The sequence below is a fragment of the Myiozetetes cayanensis genome, unplaced genomic scaffold (genome assembly GCF_022539395.1).
Source record: "Myiozetetes cayanensis isolate MyiCay16 unplaced genomic scaffold, myiCay2020 scf12, whole genome shotgun sequence".
Lineage (NCBI taxonomy): Eukaryota > Metazoa > Chordata > Aves > Passeriformes > Tyrannidae > Myiozetetes > Myiozetetes cayanensis.
The window spans coordinates 12,433,616-12,455,353 of record NW_026086826.1 but is presented as its reverse complement, the minus strand read 5'-3'; the positions used below and the strand labels follow the sequence as shown (position 1 = coordinate 12,455,353).

At 43.4% G+C, this 21,738-nt stretch overlaps 2 protein-coding genes across 4 annotated transcripts in view; both read right to left on the bottom strand.

Moving 5' to 3' along the window:
* Window positions 1-1,588: 1,588 nt before the first annotated feature.
* LEPROT (leptin receptor overlapping transcript) lies at window positions 1,589-7,007 on the bottom strand. The gene is made up of 4 exons (XM_050307461.1): window positions 6,944-7,007; window positions 6,594-6,669; window positions 5,611-5,797; window positions 1,589-4,273 (listed from the first exon to the last, which is right to left on the bottom strand). Exons 1-4 carry the CDS (start codon window positions 6,957-6,959, stop codon window positions 4,157-4,159), a joined length of 396 nt encoding a protein of 131 aa, XP_050163418.1. The 5' UTR covers window positions 6,960-7,007; the 3' UTR covers window positions 1,589-4,156.
* A 987-nt stretch (window positions 7,008-7,994) lies between these two features.
* DNAJC6 (DnaJ heat shock protein family (Hsp40) member C6) overlaps window positions 7,995-21,738 on the bottom strand; it is a 44,014-nt gene continuing 30,270 nt past the window's right edge. For all 3 annotated transcript variants that reach the window (XM_050307433.1, XM_050307434.1, XM_050307432.1), the window contains 13 exons: window positions 21,294-21,488; window positions 20,821-20,938; window positions 20,058-20,137; window positions 19,685-19,878; window positions 19,511-19,591; window positions 18,404-18,850; window positions 16,715-16,867; window positions 15,287-15,355; window positions 14,425-14,559; window positions 12,548-12,808; window positions 11,906-12,051; window positions 11,173-11,349; window positions 7,995-10,203 (listed from right to left, as the gene is read on the bottom strand). In XM_050307433.1, coding sequence (XP_050163390.1) covers window positions 10,102-10,203; window positions 11,173-11,349; window positions 11,906-12,051; window positions 12,548-12,808; window positions 14,425-14,559; window positions 15,287-15,355; window positions 16,715-16,867; window positions 18,404-18,850; window positions 19,511-19,591; window positions 19,685-19,878; window positions 20,058-20,137; window positions 20,821-20,938; window positions 21,294-21,488 — 2,158 coding nt within the window. In that variant the 3' untranslated portion in view covers window positions 7,995-10,101. The remainder of the gene's footprint in view (window positions 10,204-11,172; window positions 11,350-11,905; window positions 12,052-12,547; window positions 12,809-14,424; window positions 14,560-15,286; window positions 15,356-16,714; window positions 16,868-18,403; window positions 18,851-19,510; window positions 19,592-19,684; window positions 19,879-20,057; window positions 20,138-20,820; window positions 20,939-21,293; window positions 21,489-21,738) is intronic.

The window sequence follows — 21,738 nt, the reverse complement described above, 5'->3', positions numbered from 1 at the left end:
GAAAGATAAGTATTCAGAGTATTTGTTACAATCTAGAACTAGTCCACAGGAAGTAATAATTCCCCCCAAGAGTGGAACAGCTCCTGCTGAAATACTGGTCATGGGGAATAAACAACTGTGACCCGTTTTTTAATATAACCCAGAGACAGCTCAAACAAATCTCAGCATAAAGGACAAGAGCAAAACAATAAAACAAGATAAATACAAGAACAAGCCATTGGAGAAAATGTTTCCCTAGGAGTGTCCCAGCTGATCTTTAAAATTTAATCACAATTCACCAGCCAGAGCTTCCTTACCTATTTTATCAGGAGACACTTCCCTGTAAAGCCCTCCAGTACACACTGGTCGTGTATTGCAGGAGCCACTTAAACAAATCAATGGCTCATTAGTACCTGGTGAGCATCCAGCTCAATGAAATATAGTCTGTTCATCCATTACCAGAGACCAGAAACAATCCCTGCAGAGCGAAAGATGCAGGATCTTAAAAGTCCTGCTGTGGTAGGATTGAGATCAGGGTTAGAGATCATTTTAGAGCTTTACATCACTGTCAGTTTAACAATACAATTTGATATGTGGTTGACCAGGACAGTTTGTTTGGGTAACTCCTGGGTATTAATGAGCTTACATTCATTTTATGGGATTAAAGTCTGTTTAAAGGTTTTAGGAAGTTGCCTGAGGTCATAACAACTAGTTAGGAAGGTTACCAGCTTTCTTAGAGGAATGAAGAGCCTACAAAATCAGTGCCAGCCTGACCAGCACCCCCTTATATAGGGTTTTTTTCCTTCAGCTAAACATATGTTGTCAGGAAACATCTCTGTTAAGTACAAAACCAAGCAGCTCCAACAAGGGCGGGAGGAATAGGAAATAAAAGTTACACCACACAGATAATACTCACAAATCCAGCAGCAGGTTAAATAAGGGAGCTCAGGAACCAAGCCTAGAGCCTGAAGTGACTCTCTGTGCCAAACATGAGCTGGGCACTTCAGAACAGCATTCCCAAACATTCCTTTTCCAAACCAGGGCCAAGCCAGCAGCTCATTGATCCAAAAAGCAATACACTCACCTTCTCCAAAGCCTGGTTGCTCGAGGTGACTGCTAGGAACAGAAAGCTCCAGCTATTGAGAACAGGCACTCAGCCTTCTCCTGATAGTGGGGATCTCAGAAACTGATGAAATAACTGAGCAGGCTCCACCTTCACGAGCTCTGCTGGGATCAAAATCAGCCACTTTAATACATTCACCACCTTAATTGCAGGAGAACTGACCTGGAGATGAAAGAGAGCTTTGATACCATCTGCACCCCTGCCCACCAGTGCTGGCAGGGTCCAGACTGAAAAGTGGAAGAGGTCAAGTACTACCTTACATCCCATCTTTTTTATGGAAGGCTTTTAAAAAACTCACAGATTTACCATGTACTAAGAGACAAGTGATGATAATTTACCTGCATATTTAAATAAAGCCTCTGCAACATATTCTACAGTAATTCCACCTTCACGGTTTCTGAAATTTGCCATTTATGCCATCAGGAAAGCACCACCAGCTATGCTTTATCTTTCTTCTCACCTCTTGAAATTTAAGACAGACAAATATTTAAGCATCAGATACGTTTATTAGACAACTCAAAAGGTCAGTTTTATTAGACAACTCAAAAAGAAAAGTAGAATGTATTTTAATGTCCATGTTTTAATACTTCATGATCTCAAGAACGTGGCAATCACAGAAGATAAAAACAGTGTTTACAAAAGTCCCAAAAGCTGCACTGCATTCCCAGTTACAGGAAACACCATTAGAGGACAAGGAAGCTTTCTAAAATGCAGCCGCAGATGTTCAGCTGATTATGAAACACAGTGATACAGCCATGTATATGCATTCACAAAAAAATCGGCATAGTATGGAAATTAAGGCACTTTGGATACATAGTATTCACTTCCATATAGGAAAACAATTTCAGAGAAACCACAGTAAATTGCTACTGGAGGATGGTGACAGTATGCCCAGTACAGACCAGCAGAGCACCAGGTTTGGGTGAGTGAGTGAAGTTCTGGTTAAAAAAAACAAAGCAATGAAATATTTTTTTTTTACCCTCTTTGATTCAAGCAAATTTATTTTTATAGAGGCCAAGGAAGACTTCCATGATCTAAACACTGATCAAAACAATTTTAAGAGTTAAATGTAAGAAGTCCATGTGAAAACTGCATGAAGTTCACATTAAGGATTAGTGCATGTAATTGTTTCAAAAGAATAAAAATAAAAAGCATCGACCTTCTCCATCCAACATTCACCTGCTGTTTCATGAGGTCCCCACCAACCCCAGCCAGCCCAAGGGAACACAGCACAGCAGGATAATTTGGCAAAAAGCAATTTCCCTTCAGGGCTGCACTTTCTCCTCCTCCTGTTCAGTTTAGATTGTCCCTGTTTCCTGCCTGTGTCCCCCTGTGCCACCAGCACACTTTGAAAGCAGAACTCAGTTAACTGAGTAGTTTTGCAGCCTTTGGTAGGTAAATGCTAAGGAGTAAAACCACTCCAAAATCCAACCCTAATCCATCAGGAGTTAAATAGAATTGTTAGCAATGGCATTAGGCATTTATAGGATCAGGCACTTAAACTGGGTATTATTGTTGCTGATTTATTAATTTGAGTTGCTGATTTATTAATCTGAGTAAAAAATGCCATTGTATAGGAAAAAAAAGATAACTTCTTCAAAAATCAAAGCAGGGCTTAGACATGGAAATGATGCTTACTCCAAAGAACTTGGCTTTTAATTAGGCCAAATAATTCCATGGGAGTAAGGTCCAGCAGATTTCATCCAGAGCCAGGAAGAAGACACTAAGATACATTTTGACAAGTATGTCCTGCTATATCTTTGATGTACCATTAATATCCAGGAAAAACTGTGCTTTCATGTTAATTCTTCTCTTACCAGAACAACAGTCTGGACACCCTTGAGTATAAAACACAGCATTCCCGAGCACTGAACTGTTCCCCTCACACACAGCTGATATTTCAATTTAAAACATGGAATTAACCTTCCTGGAACCTGATTTGCCATTCCTACTTGAGCCATATTCCATTACTTGGACGACAGAATGATTTCTGTCCCCAGTATTTGAGTGTTCATGGAAAATCCATCCATTTTGAACCTTTGCTCTGGGTTGTATCAGAATGTATTCTCACAAAGCTGCAGTAACAAAACTTACTTTTCTAAGTGTGATGATGTGCATCTTTACCAGCATAATGCTACTTAAAAATATAGTGTTTTAGTGTAATAATCTTTCTTTTTCCCAGACAAAAAAATAGTAATTGAATAAGTCTGTTTTAAAAGCAATGAGAAGAAGCCCTACCCAGAACACTCAGTTCTTTGAAGTTCAGGCATTTCACACATAAAAATAAAGAATTGAACACTAGACTGTGATTTTAAGTGTCCTGAGAGCAGTTTCTCCTATTGTGAACCTTCATAAGACAAGTAATGTCAGTTCTGAGCATTAAAATATATTATTCCCCAAACATATTCCCAACTGTTAGGTTGAGTAGGGACACAGAATATCTTGGTGGGGAGAAAAATATCTTTTAAATAAACATCATAAGTGGAAAGAAGGATTTTTAACCAGGGTTATTTCCTTTTGCTTTCATTAGGTAGTAAGAGAGTTGGCATAACTTATGCTTCATTTAATGTTATCAAGAAAAAAAACCAATAAAATTACAATTCAGGTGAAATTAAATATTAACTCATCCCGAATCAAAGCAGAAAGATTGCCCAAGTTAAGCAATATCAATGAGGATAATCTTTATATTGTTCTACTTTGATTACAAGGTCAAAACCCAACAGGAATGTGGACCAGTGTCACATGTATCAATGTGATATCAGTTAATACCAATTAACCCAAAAGTTAATGCATTTATAGTGAAAAAAACAGGGAAAACTCCTTGTTTTGTAAACTTAGAGGACAAATTTGCAATAGCCATTTCAGATTTGACTGAATACTTTAAGCCAAACTGTCACCACTGTCCCTTTGGCTGAAATGCATCATAAAAAAACATGTTATGGACTGATAAAGCTACATGTTTATGCACCACATGTTATAATACCTATACATATACACAGAGTATGGTGAGAAAGGCTGTAAAATAGTAAATATTACCAGCACCAGGGTGAAGTCCTACCACTGCTCCCAGCTAAAGTCATCTCCTCTCCCAAACACAAGGAAAAAGCCTAAAATAGTAAGGAAAATGACTGCATTGCCAGCCAGCACCAGGCCACAGGCTCCCCATTTGATCTGAAATGCAAGGAAATGGAACAATCAAAGCAAATCAAAGTCCAGGGCAGATATTTCTATGCATTAGAGACACTAAAAAGACTACAGGAAGGTGCTAAGCATAAAGAAAAAGACAAATAATAAATCATTCAATTTATGTGGCCAATTATTCAACTAGCAGCCACTCATATTGCTAATACAACACTTCAACAGGCTAGTGTTACGGTGTAGAATAAAAAAATAATCAAACAATAAGAAAAATAATAAGGAAAATAATATAAATATATAATATAAACAATCTATGCATAATATAAATAATAAAATAATATAAAATTTATATAATAAAACAACTAAAATATTTTTATAATAATGATAAAAACCCACTCATCATAGAAATCACTAAAACATACCTAAATCAGAGAGAAATGTTGTGAAATCAGTGCTCTCCTTTCATAGCCATGCAACAAAATAAAAGATCTCCTTTCAAATAACTAACAAGCATTAAAAAAATGGTCTTGAAAGTAAATAGCCTTTTTTTTTTTAACAATTTGTCCAACTGATTTTACTCAAATAAGCAACATTTAAAGAGTTAAAGATACAGCTGTGAATTAGAGTTCCCTCTCGTGGTCATTCTGCTTCTCCTACTGCCAGATCCACAACTTCAGAACTGAAGCGTCAGGGAAACTGGACATTAAAAATAAACTCTAACTCAGCACACGAGTTTCAAGAAAAACTGAAAGACTGAAGGGGAAAAAATAACACAACAAAAAAGTCATGGGGCAGTTTGGGAGACGGGACAAGGGGATTCTCTGCGTGGCAAATAAATGTGACAAAAATCTCCCCCCTGAAGAGCAGCTCAAAAAGCAAAGAGAAAAGGAGTTAAGCAGAGTTTCCTCAGGCTCTGAGGGGACAAAGCAAGAGCCTGGGAAATGCTCTGAAAACCAGAAGGGCAGCTCTGGAAGTTTGGCCTTTTATCTTTTAACTGATAATGGACTCCAGTCACCAAGTTTTCAGCATCCTAAATGGAGAAAGCAGAGATTCCAAGATAAAAATAAGGAAGCTGGTGCAAGGGGTGATGCAAAGGATCATGAGACAGAGAGGCATGAGATGGAGGAGGAGATGTTATCTTGTATTAGACCAAAACAAATCTTGGGGGAAAGAAAAACAGCTAAAAACTTCTCAGTCACGCAAGTCCTTCATTCAGGTCAAAAAGCAGCACTGACACAACTTCAGCAGACTGTTTTCATCTGGAGACATTAAATAATAAAATTAGAGACAGGATTTACAGGCAGCAACAGTGCATTTAAAGACTCTTCTCAGCAACTGGTGTCTAAAAATAAAAATTAGCAAGAACTTACTGCTTCAACTCGTGCAAGGATTATTGGAAATCCAAAAGCTGAGACAACAATTCCTGTGGTGAAGAAATAGGCCAGTTCCCTGCAGGCACTGCTGGCAGCATCACTATCATCACTCACTCTTCTGGCAATGAAGTGGGGAATGGGGCAGATGAAGTAAAATATCAACACAAACAGAGGCCAGTACACACTGGGAAGGGGGAAAAAGAAAATGTGTAATCAGTTGAATGGATGTTTCAGTCAGAAAAATTATTGCAATGGCTCTAATCCTACTTTACAGTTTTAAAAGGGGAGCAGCCACAAGATTTCACCCAAAAAGTGGCAATCCCACCTCACTTTCCCTGGCACAAGCACTCACAGAGCAGAAACCACCCCCTCACACAACCAAATGGTAATTTGTTTTACATTTGCATCACTTTGCTGATTCAGCTCCCACCGCAGAGGGAAGAGGAACACGAGCAGGATAGGAGCAGCTTTCCCAAATGAGAGGATAACCCGGCTGGCTGAAGGCACACCCCGGCACTCCCATCTCTGTGTCAGAGCCCTCAGCAGCCTCCTCTGCGTTTCGAAGTGTTACAGACACAGAATCACAGAACTATAGAACGGTTTGGGAAGGAAAATACCCCAAAGCTCATCCAGTTCCAACCTCCACGGGCGGGGACATCCCAATTGGAGCCTTGTGGGAGGGTGGTTAAAAGAAACAGGAAATTAAGGGAAAGGACTGTGCGAGGCTAAAAATCGCTCTTCAGCAACCTGGCACAGCGTTTCCAGAGACAGCACAGAGCTGTCTGCGGTCAATTTTTTTTTAACGGAAATGCAAATACCGGCTAAGGAAGTGGCCTTTAATCACAACAAACCGCCACGTGTCAAGAGCCAGGAAGTGGGGAACTGCTGGAAGAGCCAAACAGCTCAATAAAATGAGAGTAAGATCCCAATTAATAGATCTGAAGCAGGAGAAACTTTGGGAAGTCAGCCGGCCCGCTCACCCGTAGTATTCCAGGGCGCAGCCCAGCATGAGGAACGTCAGCCCGATGGCTCCGCTGAAGGACAGGGCCACGAGAGCTGCAACGGCACAGGGCGGGCGGTGAGGCGGCAGCCGGGCATCCCCCCGGGGACCGGGCACCTTCCCCCCGGGGACCGGGCACCACCTCAGCGGGGCCGGGCATCCCTCCCGCGGGACCGGGAACCACCTCACAAGGGATGGGTACCGCCTCCCCGGGGGCCAGGCATCCCTCCCCGCATTCCCGGCCGGCCGCTCGCTCCCGCGCTGAGGCGATGCCTGGGCGCTCCCCGAGCGGGAAGCCCGGGGAAGGAGGAAGGGAAAAGCCCTCAGTACCTTTGACGCCCGCCATGTCCGGGCTCCTGAGGCGACTTCCGCCTTCTGGCCACGCCCCCCCGCGCATCACGTGACCGCCCGCGCTAAGAAGGCGGAGGGGGCGGGAAAAGAGGTTCCCGCCCTCGCGACAGGGGGCGGGGCCTGCTGAGGGGGCGGGGCCTGCTGAGGGAGCGGCCCTCGCGCGGGGCTGTGGAGCGGATAGCGGCGCTAATATACGTGTTTGTTTTATATACGGTATGTGATAAACGTATGTGTGTGATGAGTGCATATATGTGTGGGCACAGCCGCGATCTGAATGCAAAAGCACCGTTTTAAAGCGCCTCCGCCCCTCAGTCGCTGCCGTCTTGCAGGGTACTCCTGAACCCCCCTGTTCTCACCCCAAAAAATGGGCCCGGGGCGCCCGTTTATCTCATGCAGTGCCTTCTCAGGGTCTGCATCATCCCTTCTGCTAATCCACACTGAGAAGGGCACGTGGGTTTTTTAAAGCAATATTTCTCAAGCCTTGGATTTTTGAGATGCCACTTTTGACCCCACATTTTTTACCCAAGAGCTGCCTTTTTGCCCCAAGAATGGCCGTTTTGACCTAAGAACACCCTTTCTGCCCCAAGAACAGCCTTTTTGAGGGAGATTTTGGACAGCCCTTTGGATAACCCATCCCCTGCCTCTCATTTCTTCTCGTTTCATATCTCCATGATAGAGATTTGTCCCCATTTTTCATTATTAATTTTAAATAATTTTGAGCCAAGAAGGCTAATTAAATCGGGCTTAAACAGCTGAATGCTTCAAGTGAAAATTTTGGCGTTGCTGACTTGCCTGGCTATGGGTCTCTGAAGCACATTAGCATAACAACAGCAATGACAAGTTGTTTCCAAAACACCTTAATTTGGGAAAAGCACCTGGAATGCCAACCTATGGATAACCACAGGCAGTAATGACCACTTACAGCAGCAATACTGCCCCTGGCCAGGGCACACCACCCCTCACGACAGGAGCTGTGGTAGGACTTTAACCTTTCAGGCTGGTCACAAGCACAAAACATACCTGAATATGAGTTAATTTGAGCTTTTTAATGTATGTACAAATGTTTCAGACCAGTCACAATTTCATTGAGTATATACCGTATTTACAAAAATTACAATAATTGAGTCAAACAGTAAACCTGAACATTGATAACCTCTGTCACTACCAGATATGACAAGAACTTTTTTTTTTTTTAGTTAACTATTTTGGTATACATACTTCCTAATACTTTCATGCATCCATAAAAACATTAGGGATGGAAGTAATCAAAGCTTAAGTGGCATAGGAGTTTTTTTGGTAGATAAACTTTAATGGATGGATTTGTATCTTGTAAAGGGATGAGTATCCAGAGTTATGTGCTGTGACAAACTCCATACAAAGCTAATGTTGTTTTCATCATTAAAAAAAGTACGTTATAGTAATGAGATCCTTTTTATTATATAGGCATAGGTCACAATATCTACAAATGTGAATGAGAAACAGTAAACCAACAAATCACAGGAACATGATTCACATTCCAGTTATCTCTTTAAATAAGACAAGCACATACTGGATCAAAACATTAATAAATAACATCCAGTTTGTTACTATTATCTTAAGGTCTTTTATATAAAAGGAGACCTATGTGTTGGTTTCACATTTTCAGTTAATGGTAGTAAATAATGGACCAATACAACAAAAGGATGAGTTTTATACAGAAAGCAATGTACTTTGACACACTGTCTTTGCAGTAATAGCTTTGCCACTTGAAAATGTAAGTGCAACAAGTAGTGGATTGTCTTGAAAAACCACCAACTTTAAAGACTCACATCAGATGGCAACCTGTTCCTGAAGCAGTAAATACGATTTCCAGCCCGTCTGCTGAATATCCCTCAAATACAGATACAACATGTTGGTAAATAAACTGCTACCTTTAGTAACTCTACAAAAGAATACCAGATTTTGGGGTGAAGTTTGAATTTGAACTTGCTTTTTAACTAGGGAAGCTGCTTCAGCTTTAGCATCAGGGATATTTCCTTGTGATGTTACTGCTTTGGTCCAATATAAACTTTAAAGAGAATCAATTTGCACTGTATTTACCTCAATGATCAGACCTGGTCACCACGATCTGAAAGGTGAAGTTGCAACAGGTTGCAGCCTGCCAAGAGCCTTGGCCGAGTGCTCTGAAGCTGATAAAGGCATAAAGGTGATACAAGTGGGCTGGGAAAAGTCTTCTGAATCCTCAGGAGGAGGAAGTGTTACCTATAGACTGGGAGGTTTCTAAAACTTTGCAGCAGAGCTTTGATTTATTGATATTTTTGTGTTTGATGGTTTCAAGCTGCTGGTGAGAATTTCATGGGAAATGCAATACACGCTCATTCCTCACTTCTACAAACGTGGATTCACCCTTCCCCCCAAAACTGCTGTTTAACAAACCAGCCAAGTGCTGTTTAACATCAATGACTCGTTGCTTGCTTTAAAAGACACTTGCTGAGGAATTTCTTCTGCACATTGCACTGCTGGACTGTGAGGTGAAGTACAGGATTAATGCATAAAGCAGCGGGCAGCTGCCACGCTGACCTAACCCAGGGTTCAGCTTGGGCTCTATTCAGGCAGACTACACTATATGAGCAATTAAGCAGCAAATGGTGACTGTTAGAAGTGTGTCTAAACCACATCTGAGCACTTAAATTTGATAAAGTTTGATCCAAACCCAATAAAAAAAAAAAAGTACATCGAAGTTTAGGCTTCACCACCAGTTGTTGAGCTCAACTGAAGTGTTGTCATATCACATATCACACCAAAAAAAAAAAAGTAGGAAATTCACCAGCTACACTGTGTTGGAGACAGAACAATTCCACCTTTCCCAGTATGTGTTCTCTCTCATCCCACTGGAATCCAAAGCAAAATATAAAAGTTACAAGAAACTGTAACCCCGAGGCTCTGGTAGTGTGAGCCAGGTGGCCAGAGTTCCTCTGAGCTCAGGATTCTTGAGACAAGTGTTAGGAAACCTTTCTCTTGTTCTTCGTGATAAGTATTAGGCTCTTAGTTTCCTGAAACTTCTGAATTTCCAGCCGGAGTTTGGTTGTTCTGTGACATTTGTGACAAGAGACTATATAAGCACTAGCACGGGTCTGTAGTGGAGACTGAGAAAGTACCTAATACAAGGGTTTTTGTCCTTGGTTTTCAAATTCTGACCAGGCATCGTTTAGCTCCATAAATATCATCTTTGCATATTGTTCATATGGCTGTCCAGTAGCCTGGAATAGAAACAGAGAGAGGGATATCACAGCTCCCAAATCCAACCCCACACAGCTGGCATGTGAGCAGGGAGATTCTCAAGCACTTACTGTTCACTTTCCATGAATTTACACTTATTCCTTGACAAAAGTGAGCTACTCTGGAGGGCTGCTTACCTTCTTTACATTTGAAGAATATCTTGGCCCTTCTGCTCCTCAAAGCTCACAACCCCCCAGGTGTGACAAAGCACTGTCCCAAGGGCATAATAAATGTAAGGCAGGCATGGCAAGAGGCCTTTTACCTGCACTGAAGGTGAAGAGCTGGCATCTGACACAGTTCCTTGATTAAACCAGCATTCCTGCAAGCCTTGGGGCAGCCTACACCTTCCCAAGCCTCGCCCACTGCCCTGAATCTCTCAGGGCCCCCCTTTCCTTAAAAGTCCTCACCATAGGTTGTCCCAGATGGAGTCATTGCACTCTGATCAGCAAGTGTAAGCAGCAAGACCACAAGCTGGGTGATCAGATAACCCGATTATTCCATTTTAGGAGTTTGATTTGAATCTCCATTAGCTGGCACAGTACTGTGGGCTGTTGTCCACCAGCAGAATGGCTGAGAGTCAAAGTGAGGGTGACAAAAGCTGAAGATCTGAGTCTCTGCTGCTTGGAGCGGCAGGTACCGAGCACAGTCTTGGGGCTGAGAGTGGTTACAGAATCACAGACTGATTTGGGTTGGAAAAGACTTTAAAGCTCATCTTGTTCCAAACCCCTGCTATGGCAGGGACAGCTTCCACTGGACCAGGTTGCTCACAGCCATACCCAGCCTGGCCTTGAACACCTCCAGGGATGGGGTGAGAGTCGTCAGATTTTCAGAAATCATCAGAAATAATGAGCTACCTTTTACTAAGCTGTTTGCACAATAAATTCAGCAATCACACCCCACACTTTATAACAACAACGATGTCTGAACAAGTGAAAGTAGGAGAGCCGTACCTTGTCGGGATGAACGACAAGCACTGCCCGTCGATACACCTTCTTCACCTGCTCTGGTGTCACAAGGTCTGCCATACTCACAGGTTTCCACTTGGTCTCCCCTGCCCACAGCACTGTGTGCATTGTGGACAGCAGGGCTCTTATGTTCCTCTCCTTCCCTTCAATCCATTCCAGAACCTGGAGAAAGGAATGTGAGTCTCAATTTATGCCTTACATTAGATATTCCACTAGGACAAAGTTTCTTCATTTGAATAGCAATGACTCCAAGGAGCAGCTTACGTTTCTTTCCATACTTTAGAAAACCTTTGGAAGACATTTGTCTGTCTCTCATGGATCATTAATTTTTATATCCCTGCTAAAAATACTGACTTGGTAACATTTCAGTCATTAGATGGAATAGTCAGAAATTGTGGTTTCATATTTCAAACATAGAGCAGGACAGACTGAATTTCCTTCCCATCTTAATAGATCTGCAGTTTGGCAATTTATTGAGGAGAGATGAGAGAATTCCAAAGCAGGCAAGATTAATGAGGCAGAGGATTAGTTCAATTAGCTGTACCTGCTAATCAGGGCTGGAGTGATGTTGGAAGACCAGCAGCCCAGACAGCAACACTGAATAAGGCACTGTTGATGTGGTCTGGTTGAGGACAGAATTGTAACCTTGGAGTTTTAAACCTATTCAGTATGAATAATGACACATTGACTGTAAACCTTCACTAAGAATTTTGCTTACTTTTAGTTTTTCAGGGTCCATCTCCTTCGCCATTTCTTCTTTTCTCATCTCAGCTATTGTTTTTGGGCCCTTCTTATCCTTGTGAGCATTAAAGCCTTGACCAGATAATAGATCTTCGAAATCTGCAGACACTTTTGGCTTTGAATCTTAAAAAACAAGAACATTTGAAGTTGATATCACAATATGGGTGTATTTAACCCTGTTTTTCTACCCAGGCTACCTCCCTCACTTAATCACATTAACAATCTCCCAGTGCTAATGAGTGTGTGGATTCTCTTAGAAGATCTTAAGGCTAATTTTACTTTTGAATTATTATTACAGAATCACAGAATCAGAGAATGGTTTGTGTTGGAAGGGATGTTAAAGCTCATCTAGTCCAACCCCTGCCATGGGCAGGGACATCTTCCCATGGATCAGTTTGCTCCACACCCCATCCAACCTGGCCTTGAACACTTCCAGGATTATTACTGAAGGCCACTTGGAATACAGGATTTCCTAAATAACAGCACCCTTTAGAGTCTAGGAGAGGATATATCATCAAGTGATCAATGTGATTTACTTGCTCGAGAAACCTGCAGAGGTGTTTGAGCATTACATCAACATCAGGAGCCAAGCTGTTGGGTGGAACTCCGTGGCCCTTACCAACATTAGCGGGTCCTTTCCCCCGTTCTCCCTGTGCTCCAGGCACGGCTGAGAAGCTCACGTTGTAGTTGGGTTTGTTCTGAGGGGAGGCGTGGGGCCCGCTGGGCTGGGCTTTGGGCTGAGCCTGCTGCCAGGAGTACCCAGCTCCCTGCTGCCAGCCGCTCCCGCCCATGGGCTGCGGCGACGGCTTCTGCGGCGACGGCGGGAACCCCCCGCCCATGCCCGTCGGCGTGGTCGGCTTGCTGGCAAAGGAAGGGCCACCTGCAGGGAACAGGGAAGGGAGGGATAGTGGGTGTTACCAACAGGGTATTGACTTGCCTTCCCAAAAGGGAGGCTAAGAAAAATCCCCCAGGTGTCTGGTTTCTGCTCTGCCGCAAACTTGGTTCTGCAACATCAAGCAAAGCCCTTCAACTTCCCTGTCGTTGGTCGGTGAGCTGGTTAAAGGACAGCACCTGCCTTTGAGGATTGTACAGGAATTGGAGGAGTGGGTGGTTGGGGAAACACAGGGAAAGCTCTGTGTGTGTTGTGGCAACACAGAATCACAGAATGGTTTGGGTTGGAAGGGACCTTAAAGATCTTCTAGTTCCAACCTCTCTGCCATGGGCAGGGACACCTTCCGCTAGACCAGGTTGCTCAGAGCCCCATCCCAACCTGGCCTTGAACACTTCTAGGAATGGGGCAGCCACAGCTTCTCTGGGCAACCTGTGCCAGTGCTGACATCCAGCTGACATGTGCTGAAATTCTATCTCCTCGTGCTGTGCTGATGTAATACCATCCCACAGAGTTGTGTGTTTCAGCACCTTATTACATTAGGGGATGCTTCTCTGGCTCTGTTTGGGGTGGGAGGTACCCAGTGTTAATGTTTTATTATTTGAGACTGACATCCACGCTCGACTCTGAACTCTGAAATGTGTCATGGAAACTGCATTAATTGCTTTAGACTTAGTCATGAACAACAAAAATGTGGTTAAATGTCCTGGGGATGCCAAGCCATTTGTTTTTAAACCCCACAACTTTCCTACAGAATCCATGCTTTAAAAGCACCTCGATGACTCTGACATGGGTGTTGGCAGAGTTTTTATTTTGCTCCTGCAGAGCAGCTTGAGATCCAGCAGAGGGAACTGGGAAACCTAATTCCAGAACCATGCTGGTACTGACGCAAAGGGGAAAACAAACATCAGACAAAACCACAACGGCTCCAAAGAGCTGAGGGCAGTGACAAAGGGAAGAAAAATCTATTTACCACAGTCAGAGAAGCTGCCATGCTGGGGCTCAAGGAAAATGTCAATAATTTCTCAGAACTGCCTTTTTAACTCTGGAGTTGAGGGTTTGCTGATTGTTTTATGTGATAAAACAGGGGGGAAAGGCTTGTCTGAGCAATCAAGCAAACAGCTCTTTGTAGCCAGGTGCAAATACTCCACCTTTAAAATATACTGCAAATTAGAGGCAGATTAATGAGATTCCACAGGTTTCCCCACAAAGCACAAAAATGAGTCAGATCTAGAAAGAAACAATTCCTCAAGAACCCCAGTAGCTTTGAACAGTCTCCTATGCCTGTTAGCAGTAGTTCTCTAGCCAGAGTTAAACACAGAACATCCTTAGCCAGAGTGTGTTTAGACTTATCAGAAGTTATGCTTTGCAGTCCTGGGAGGTCCCAGCTGAGGTCCCAGCATGTTGCCAGCAGATTTTTTGACAGAGGATCAAGAAAACCACAGATTTGTGAGAGCTTCCAGAGAATCAAGCAGAAAGCAAAGCTTGACAGCAGCATTGGTGTGCAGGTAGGTTGAGAGGGCTGTCACATACCAGGCTGTTCAGCCTATTTCTCTAAAAGAATGCTGGTAATTTATTCTTTTATTTACTTCATAAGAGATGCAAACCTGCTAAACTCGCTCCAAGAGTCCCCAGGTCAGCAAACGGATCCAGTGTTTGGGGTTTAGGCTGATGAGTGGGAGTGCTGTGGAGGGATCCTGTAGGACTGGTGGCAGCAGACTTACTTCCCATTCCTAGGCCACCTTAAAGGGAAAAGGCATATGGATATATATAAAACAAAAAAGAACTCGTTTTTTTATCCCTGTTTGCCATGAGTGCAGCTCTTACCCAGTGCTCAGTCACATGGTGTTAGTAGACTGCTATTAAAACTCAGGCAGGTTCCTAAGCAGTCTCAGCTCAGCGTTGGCCCAGACTAGTTGCACACCCACTCACAATTAGGCTCAGCACAGGAATGTTCCCTAGACTGTCTGCAGTGACAGAATAATTACGACAAAAGGATATATTTTAAGAACTAGAAGCCTTCAGGAAGCAACTTTGGTGGGACATACCAAATCCCAAGATTAGAAAGAATCGTGCAACTCTTTACCAGGAATGCACAGCACTTCCCAGGTCCTTCTGGTGGCTCTGCACTGGAATGAAACACACCTATGTACACCCTCACCAAGCACCTGTCTGGCTCTGAGGAAACAAACCCAGATTTTTTTGAACAGAAGGAGTTTAGAAGTCTTTAGCCAGATCCTCACCTGGATGGCTGGGAGACCAGGACATCAGGTACAGCAAACCTGCTGCAGTTCAGCTGAGATAACTGATATATTCATTGAGGTTTTGGTGTGTTCCTCAAAGTTTTAAGCAGCAGAAAGAGGGAACCTGTTCTCTGCAGTCACTGGCAGCATTTTCCCTCTGCCTCCCTCTCTCAGGGCTCCTTAAGGTTTGTATTTGCTAAACACCCTGAATTTGTATGATACGTACCTGCTTTGTTAGGCCAGTCCCAACCACTGGAAACATCTGGTTGTATGGAAACTGTTGGAGTGCTAGAAGCTGAGGAGAATGGTTAATATGAATATCTCAGAGTAGTACAGGAAAACCAGCATAATCCAGTGTCTTCTAAAAGATACTTGAACTCTATGAACAAGGTCTATGAACCTCTAGTGGAAGGTGTCCCTGCACATGGCAGGGAACTGGAACTGGATGATGTTTAAGGTCCCTTCCTACCCAAACCCTTGTAGGATTCTATGAGTCAAAGTCCCTCCATGTGAACTTCTCCCCATGATGGACATTACAATTTTAATGTTTTTTTTCTGATCTCGTGCTATACAGAAGTAAGTGGGGAAGGACACAGATTTACAGTGCTCATTTTACGGTAACTTTGGTCAGAGCCTTTATATACTTATTTATAAAATCTTTCCTACCAGAATAACACAGGGGGGGCTGTGTTGCTGAATACATCTCAACGCAAGAAAATATTCTACATGAAAAGGGCAAGAGAAAACAAACAAAGCAAAGCAGCCCACAGAGATATAAACCAGAAAGGACACACACAGCCCTTTCTTTAACACTGTCTCACATAAAGCCTGGATGTCTAAGGCATTCACCCTGGCAGCATTTCGTTATCCACAGATACCAGCACTGTCATTTAATACCTCACCATGCTGGGATGCCATTGAAATTCCCTTCATTAGTTCAGCCAGCTCCAAGTGTGACCCCATGTCTTATTCACAGAGTGAATATCCAGTACCCAAGTCTGGCAAAGCAAAGATGTGAGCAGTGCCAGCAGCACACTACTTGCCTCCCTGGACATTCCAGCTTTCCAGGGAGATGGTTACACCCAAAGGGCATGTGTTAGATGATCAGACACAAACAAATCCATTTCTGTATGTGTTTCAGAGAAGGTTACAACGTTAAATTTTGGCATGGGGGGGAGAAGGTTTTTCGAATGAAGAGGAGAAGAAAGTCCAATAAAGGAAAAAAGATTCCTTCTCTTCACATAAGAGTCAAATTCAGCTGTGAATTTGGTCAGGGTTACTACTCACCAAAGGATGTGTGTTTTCTCTAGCAGGCCCTGCTGTATTTAGTCAATTAATGGTAGTTTGGTTCAAGTGAGACCTCACAGCCACAGGAATATGAGAGCAGACATTCTTCATGGTCTCTTTTTTTTTCATTTATATAAATAGCTTATTAATTAAGTCTAAGACTTGAGCAAAATTAGGCTCATCCTACCACACTTAAAATGATGAATATGCTTTAAGTCTGGAGAAAAAAAGCTCTTTCCTGTTTAGTGGGGTTTCTGTGGTTTTGAGCTGTTTTATGGTGAGCATCAGTTTGTACTTAGTGGCTCCATGGCTGTTTAAAAGCAGCATTTCACATTTATTTAAATATAGAAGAGCCTCCCTCTCTTACCCATGTGAAAGGGATCACTGTGCACAGTTGGTGAAGGGCTTCTTGTGGCTTGAAGGAAAGGATCCCCAGGGACAGCAGATGAACCAAGGAAGGAACCCAGGAGGTCGGGACCCGCTTGCTTGGGGCTACTTCCAAATGGATCAAAGGCAGTGGCTGTAAAAACACATTTGAGAAAACTAAATTATTCACTTGTACAATGAGTTGGCTTCAGGGGAAAGACACTAGAATAATAGAGAATAAAACCTAATACCTGCAGAGAGCAAACAGTGTGAGACTGTGGAGGAGCAACTGGAGGGTATCAGTACCCCAGCCAAATTCTGGGGTCCCAGAGAGCCCCGTGACTTGGTCAGGGCAACACATTGACCCTGTCTTTGGTTTCTGAAGAGAGGGGTTGAATTTAGGAACAGGAAAAGTGAGTATTTAAGTACTCAGACACTTCAACTTGCACAAACTGCCAGTACATAAATGGATGTTGAGGGACAGCCTGGAGCTTGAAGTTAGTGCCCTGATGCAATTCCTGCTGAATGCAATTCAAGATGATTTCAGGCTGGCAAAGGTTACAAATGTTGGGGGTAAAAGGGTAACATTTTAGAAATGCTTTAGAAAATAACTGGTATCTTTTCCACAGAGCATCACTTGTTACAAAAATCCAGTTCTTCTCAAACTCCATTTTTTAATCAATTTTTTTAGTCATCTCACTTTCCTGTAAAAACCCCAAGAAACCCAACCAAAACAAACTCCTATGAAGTCATTCAGGTTCTTACTTGTCAACGAATTTAAGGTAAAAAGCATCCTGAAGAGAGATGCAATATATGCTACTGTAAGAGAGATACAATCCCTACAAGCTGTGTACTGTGTTAATGATGCTACTCATTACTTATGTTTCTCAGTCAATTACTGCTCTCATCTCACAAGCTCTTATTCTTGCTTTCTTGGCTTGGAACAATTTAGCTGTGTGATCCTGGCTCTCCGAAGCACAACAACAACACCCATAAATCTTTTCCTGATCTGTTACTGCACCTCTGCCTTGTGAGATGTGTCTGCATGACCTTCCACCCCTGGGCAAAAGCCCCAGACTGAGCCTACAACAGCCACAGCAAGATGAAGCTTCTCCAGGTAAAAGTGATCCCATTTCTTCCACTGAATCTTGTATTCTTCTCTTTTTTCCCTTCCTCTGTTCACTTAACCCTCTGAAACATCCCTCTTTCTAACATCTATCCCACCATTCCTTCTGCCCTCCTGGTCTCACTCTGTCTTGGAAGAAACAAAATTTGTGTATTTCCTAGTCCAGGATCAATATCACAGCTCCAGACCCACTAAGTTAAAAGAGAAATTAAATTCAAAGTGCTGTGGATCTAAAAACCTGAGAGGATTTGTTTTTAAACTAACAATCTCCTCATGTGCATTATTGGACACATAGGAAGAGCAAAACCGAGGATCTCCAGTGGCTGTCGGTGTAAGGAGCCAGCAAACATTTGGGTGTGCTCCAGTAGAGACTTCAGGGAACAAACTGCTTCATGCTCTTGGCTGTGAAGATGCACTGACCGAGGCTGGTCTCTTGGGATCCCTCACAGCTCTCAATTTTCACGAAATGGGGGTACCCAAGAGAAATCCAAAAGCCCAGAGCTGCTCACCCAGTGGGTTCTCAAAGCACGTGCCCCAGGTCCCACACGGCACAGCCACCATTACCTTCTCCCACCCTTGGGGACGGGGACGGGGACGCTGAGGCCGCGGAACGCCGAGGAGTTGACTGCACAGATCCAGGTCCCCCCACATGGAAAACCTCCTCAGCAGCAGGCTGTCCGCTCTGACCCGGGGCACTCGGCCCTCCAACCCCAAACAAATCACTCAGCAAGTCAGAGTTAGAGGGGGCAGCCGTGGGCTGTGAGGGAAAGCTCTTGCTCGTAGGGCTGCCATCCAGGCCCAGCAGGTCCACATCTTCAGGAGGGGGTGGTGCTGGGGGTTCTTGCTGCTTTTTGCTGTGTTTTGGTGTCCCATGGGGCTTGTCACCGCTGGCATTACTGTGCTGACTGGAAAGGGACAAGAGTTCGTCATCTGACTGTTCGCTTTCCTCATGCACCAACGCTGCTCGATCCTCTGAGGTGGGGTGAGAGCTACTTTTGTCAGATTTCTGATCTAAATGATGATTAAAAATAAAATTAGGTATCTGTTAGTTGTGTCATCACAAAGGTCCCGTAAAAGTCAGCTTACAAGCAGAACACAAAGCTACTGAGAATATCACAGCAGTGTTTTGCTGCATTTTACATTAAAAGTTGACAAACTTCTTCCCCAAAGGGGTGTCCATCCATGGCACAGGCTGCTGAGGGCAGTGGCTAAATCCCTGGAGGGATTTAAAAGTGATGTGAATGTGGCACTTGGGGACATGGGTTAGTAGCGGCCTTGGCAGTGCTAGGACTGCTTGGACTTCATGACCTTAAAGGCCTTTTCCACTCTAAATGATTCCACGGTTCCTTTGCAAAGATTAACCTAAATTTATCATCAAGGTTTATTTAAAGTTTTAGCATCAAGGAGGCCTCAGGTGAAGCTTCACACTAGAACTATGTCAGTAATCACCATACACAGCACAGGCCAGCAATGTCTGAAGAGGACATTGTAGGAAATTAATTCCCACTCAGTTGCAACATAAGGGTGTGCCCAGCTACAGCCCTGTGATCTAATGGGAAAGACATGCTACAATGGGATGCTTCAGCCTGACTCTGTGCTCCAAGGAGGGGGGAAGAAAAGCTGTTTATCTTGTTCAAAGCAGATTTTACTTTGGAGACCCAGCCTGTGTACCTTGCCAGCTGAGAGAGGAGAAGAATGCACTCTGCCCAACGTTCCTGATGTTATCCTGGGGTGAATCCGTGGGACCTCTGCCTGCAGCACAGAGCACCAGAGACATACAATCAAGCTAAACCAAGCTCAGTCTGTAGGCAAGCGTGTAAATGGACAAATCTCTGCTGCCCTTACCTGCCAAAGCAAGAGTGTCCTGGTGCTCCTGGTGAGAGGAGAAGAGGATGGATGGATTGATGTCTTTTGTCGTGAAGTTCTCCCATGGGGGAGTCAGTTCAGTTTGTCTGTCTGTGGACTGTATTTCTATGTCCAGTATAACATGAAAGAGCTGAGGATATTTGTCTGGAGAGTCACAGGCATCCAGTTCAGGCCTAAAGGGGACAAGAGTGGTAGAGTTTTAAAGGGAAGAATATTTCTGGCAAGCTATATAAAGTCTTCCAATATATGCAGGCACGGAGACTTCTCATATTTCATCTGTGACTGTTCTCCCTTGGCCTTCATAAGGCTTTTATGTGGCAGGTATGATTAATGTTCAGCTTCAGATACTCACTTGGTGAATTTTAGAGTGGTTGTTCCCAGGGCTATGAATCCAGTATGAAATTGAATTTGGAATATTTGTGTGTTGGTCATCTGAAAGAAAACCAACAAAAATCAAACCACAGAGCACCAGACTGAACAAGTGCTTAAATTCATGAAATTAAAATAGCTGTTTGTATGCAGATAGTTAGTTAAGTCTACCCTACTACCAGCTACTATATAGAATAATATTAACTGCTGCATAAGCTGATTCATTCTGATTGTTCCACAGGCAGCAGATTTTTCCTTCTCAATAGTCCCAAATGTTTCAAATATTTCCATCTGCCTTAAACCCTGCTGCTGCAACCTCCATACAGCAGAAAGCCTTTATAGCCTTCAGGTCCTTGCTTCTCTTTATTTCTGGGATCTACTCATCAGTTTTGCAATTAAATTATTTATTGGTTATTTTATTTATTTATAAATAAAATAATTAAATGAATGTTATTAATTATTAACATAAATAATTGAATTAAAATAGGATTTGGAGCAACAGGTTTGGACCCCAGGAAAACACAGGACCCTTTCACTTGCAGTAGAGGCTTGAGGAAAATATTATCTCTACAGCAACCAGCACCAATAACAAATGGAGAAGAGAAAAACATTCACTGGTCACTCTGCCACTTGAATATTAAGGTTTCCAACATATAATCAGGCAAATTATCAAGATCCCATGTTTAGCCACTTCTTGATTCCCCACATTGCCTCTACCACACAAGAGAAGTTAAACAAGCTCCTACTTTGGCTTGAAGACGTCCCCCAATGGTGGATCTCATGTGGTAGACAGAAACAACAACATCTCCATGGACAGTGGCTCCCAATGGAATTAGGACTTTCCCTTCTTGCACACGGTATTCTCTTCAAGGGGAAGAGAAGGAAATCCACAGTTAAGGTCCCTTCCACCACCCATCACCAGGGTCAACATAAAACTGTCATCTCCCTCAGGGCAAGCAGGGAGAAGGAGCATTCAGTGCTCTGCTTGGTGTTAGGGTGAGTTAAAACAAAAATATTTCACAGGGGGAACCAACACAGCACTGACCAAGGCCACCACAGGGCAACCTCAGACTCCCTCTGGCTTTTCATTCCAACACTAGGCACTAACTTCCAATTAATTTCAGTTAATATCTGCATTTATCAGGCAGCCTGACAAAGTTATTAGACACGTTCCAGCAAAATGAAGCTCCTAAGGATGGGAGGAGATCACAGAACTCACTTCATCCTCTCATACTCCTGGGCAGTGGTGAGGATCCTGGTCTCTCCGCTGAGGATGTCGCAGAAGGGCCGACAGCCATTGCGTTGCTTGTTGAAACAGGGGACAGGACTGAGGGTGACTGACTTGATAGTGAGTGGTTTGCAGTGAGGAATGATGGGCTTGTCTGCTATTAGATCACAAATATATCCTATGTACCTGCAGGCAGAGAAAGCCAGTGCTGAAATCGCCATCCCAGGTGTCCAGTTTCCGTTTCATACTCAAAGTCTACCTTGAAATCCAGTGAAAGTACTGTTCTTCCACGGGTCCAGGACTGGAGTTTCCATGTCCTCCAGCATCCTTGCAGCTGACACAAAACCTACACTTCTGCTTCTTTAAGGATGCAGCTGACACAGGGAGGGATTCACCCAGGCCCTGCTAACCACAGGTTCATCACAGGACGGTTTGG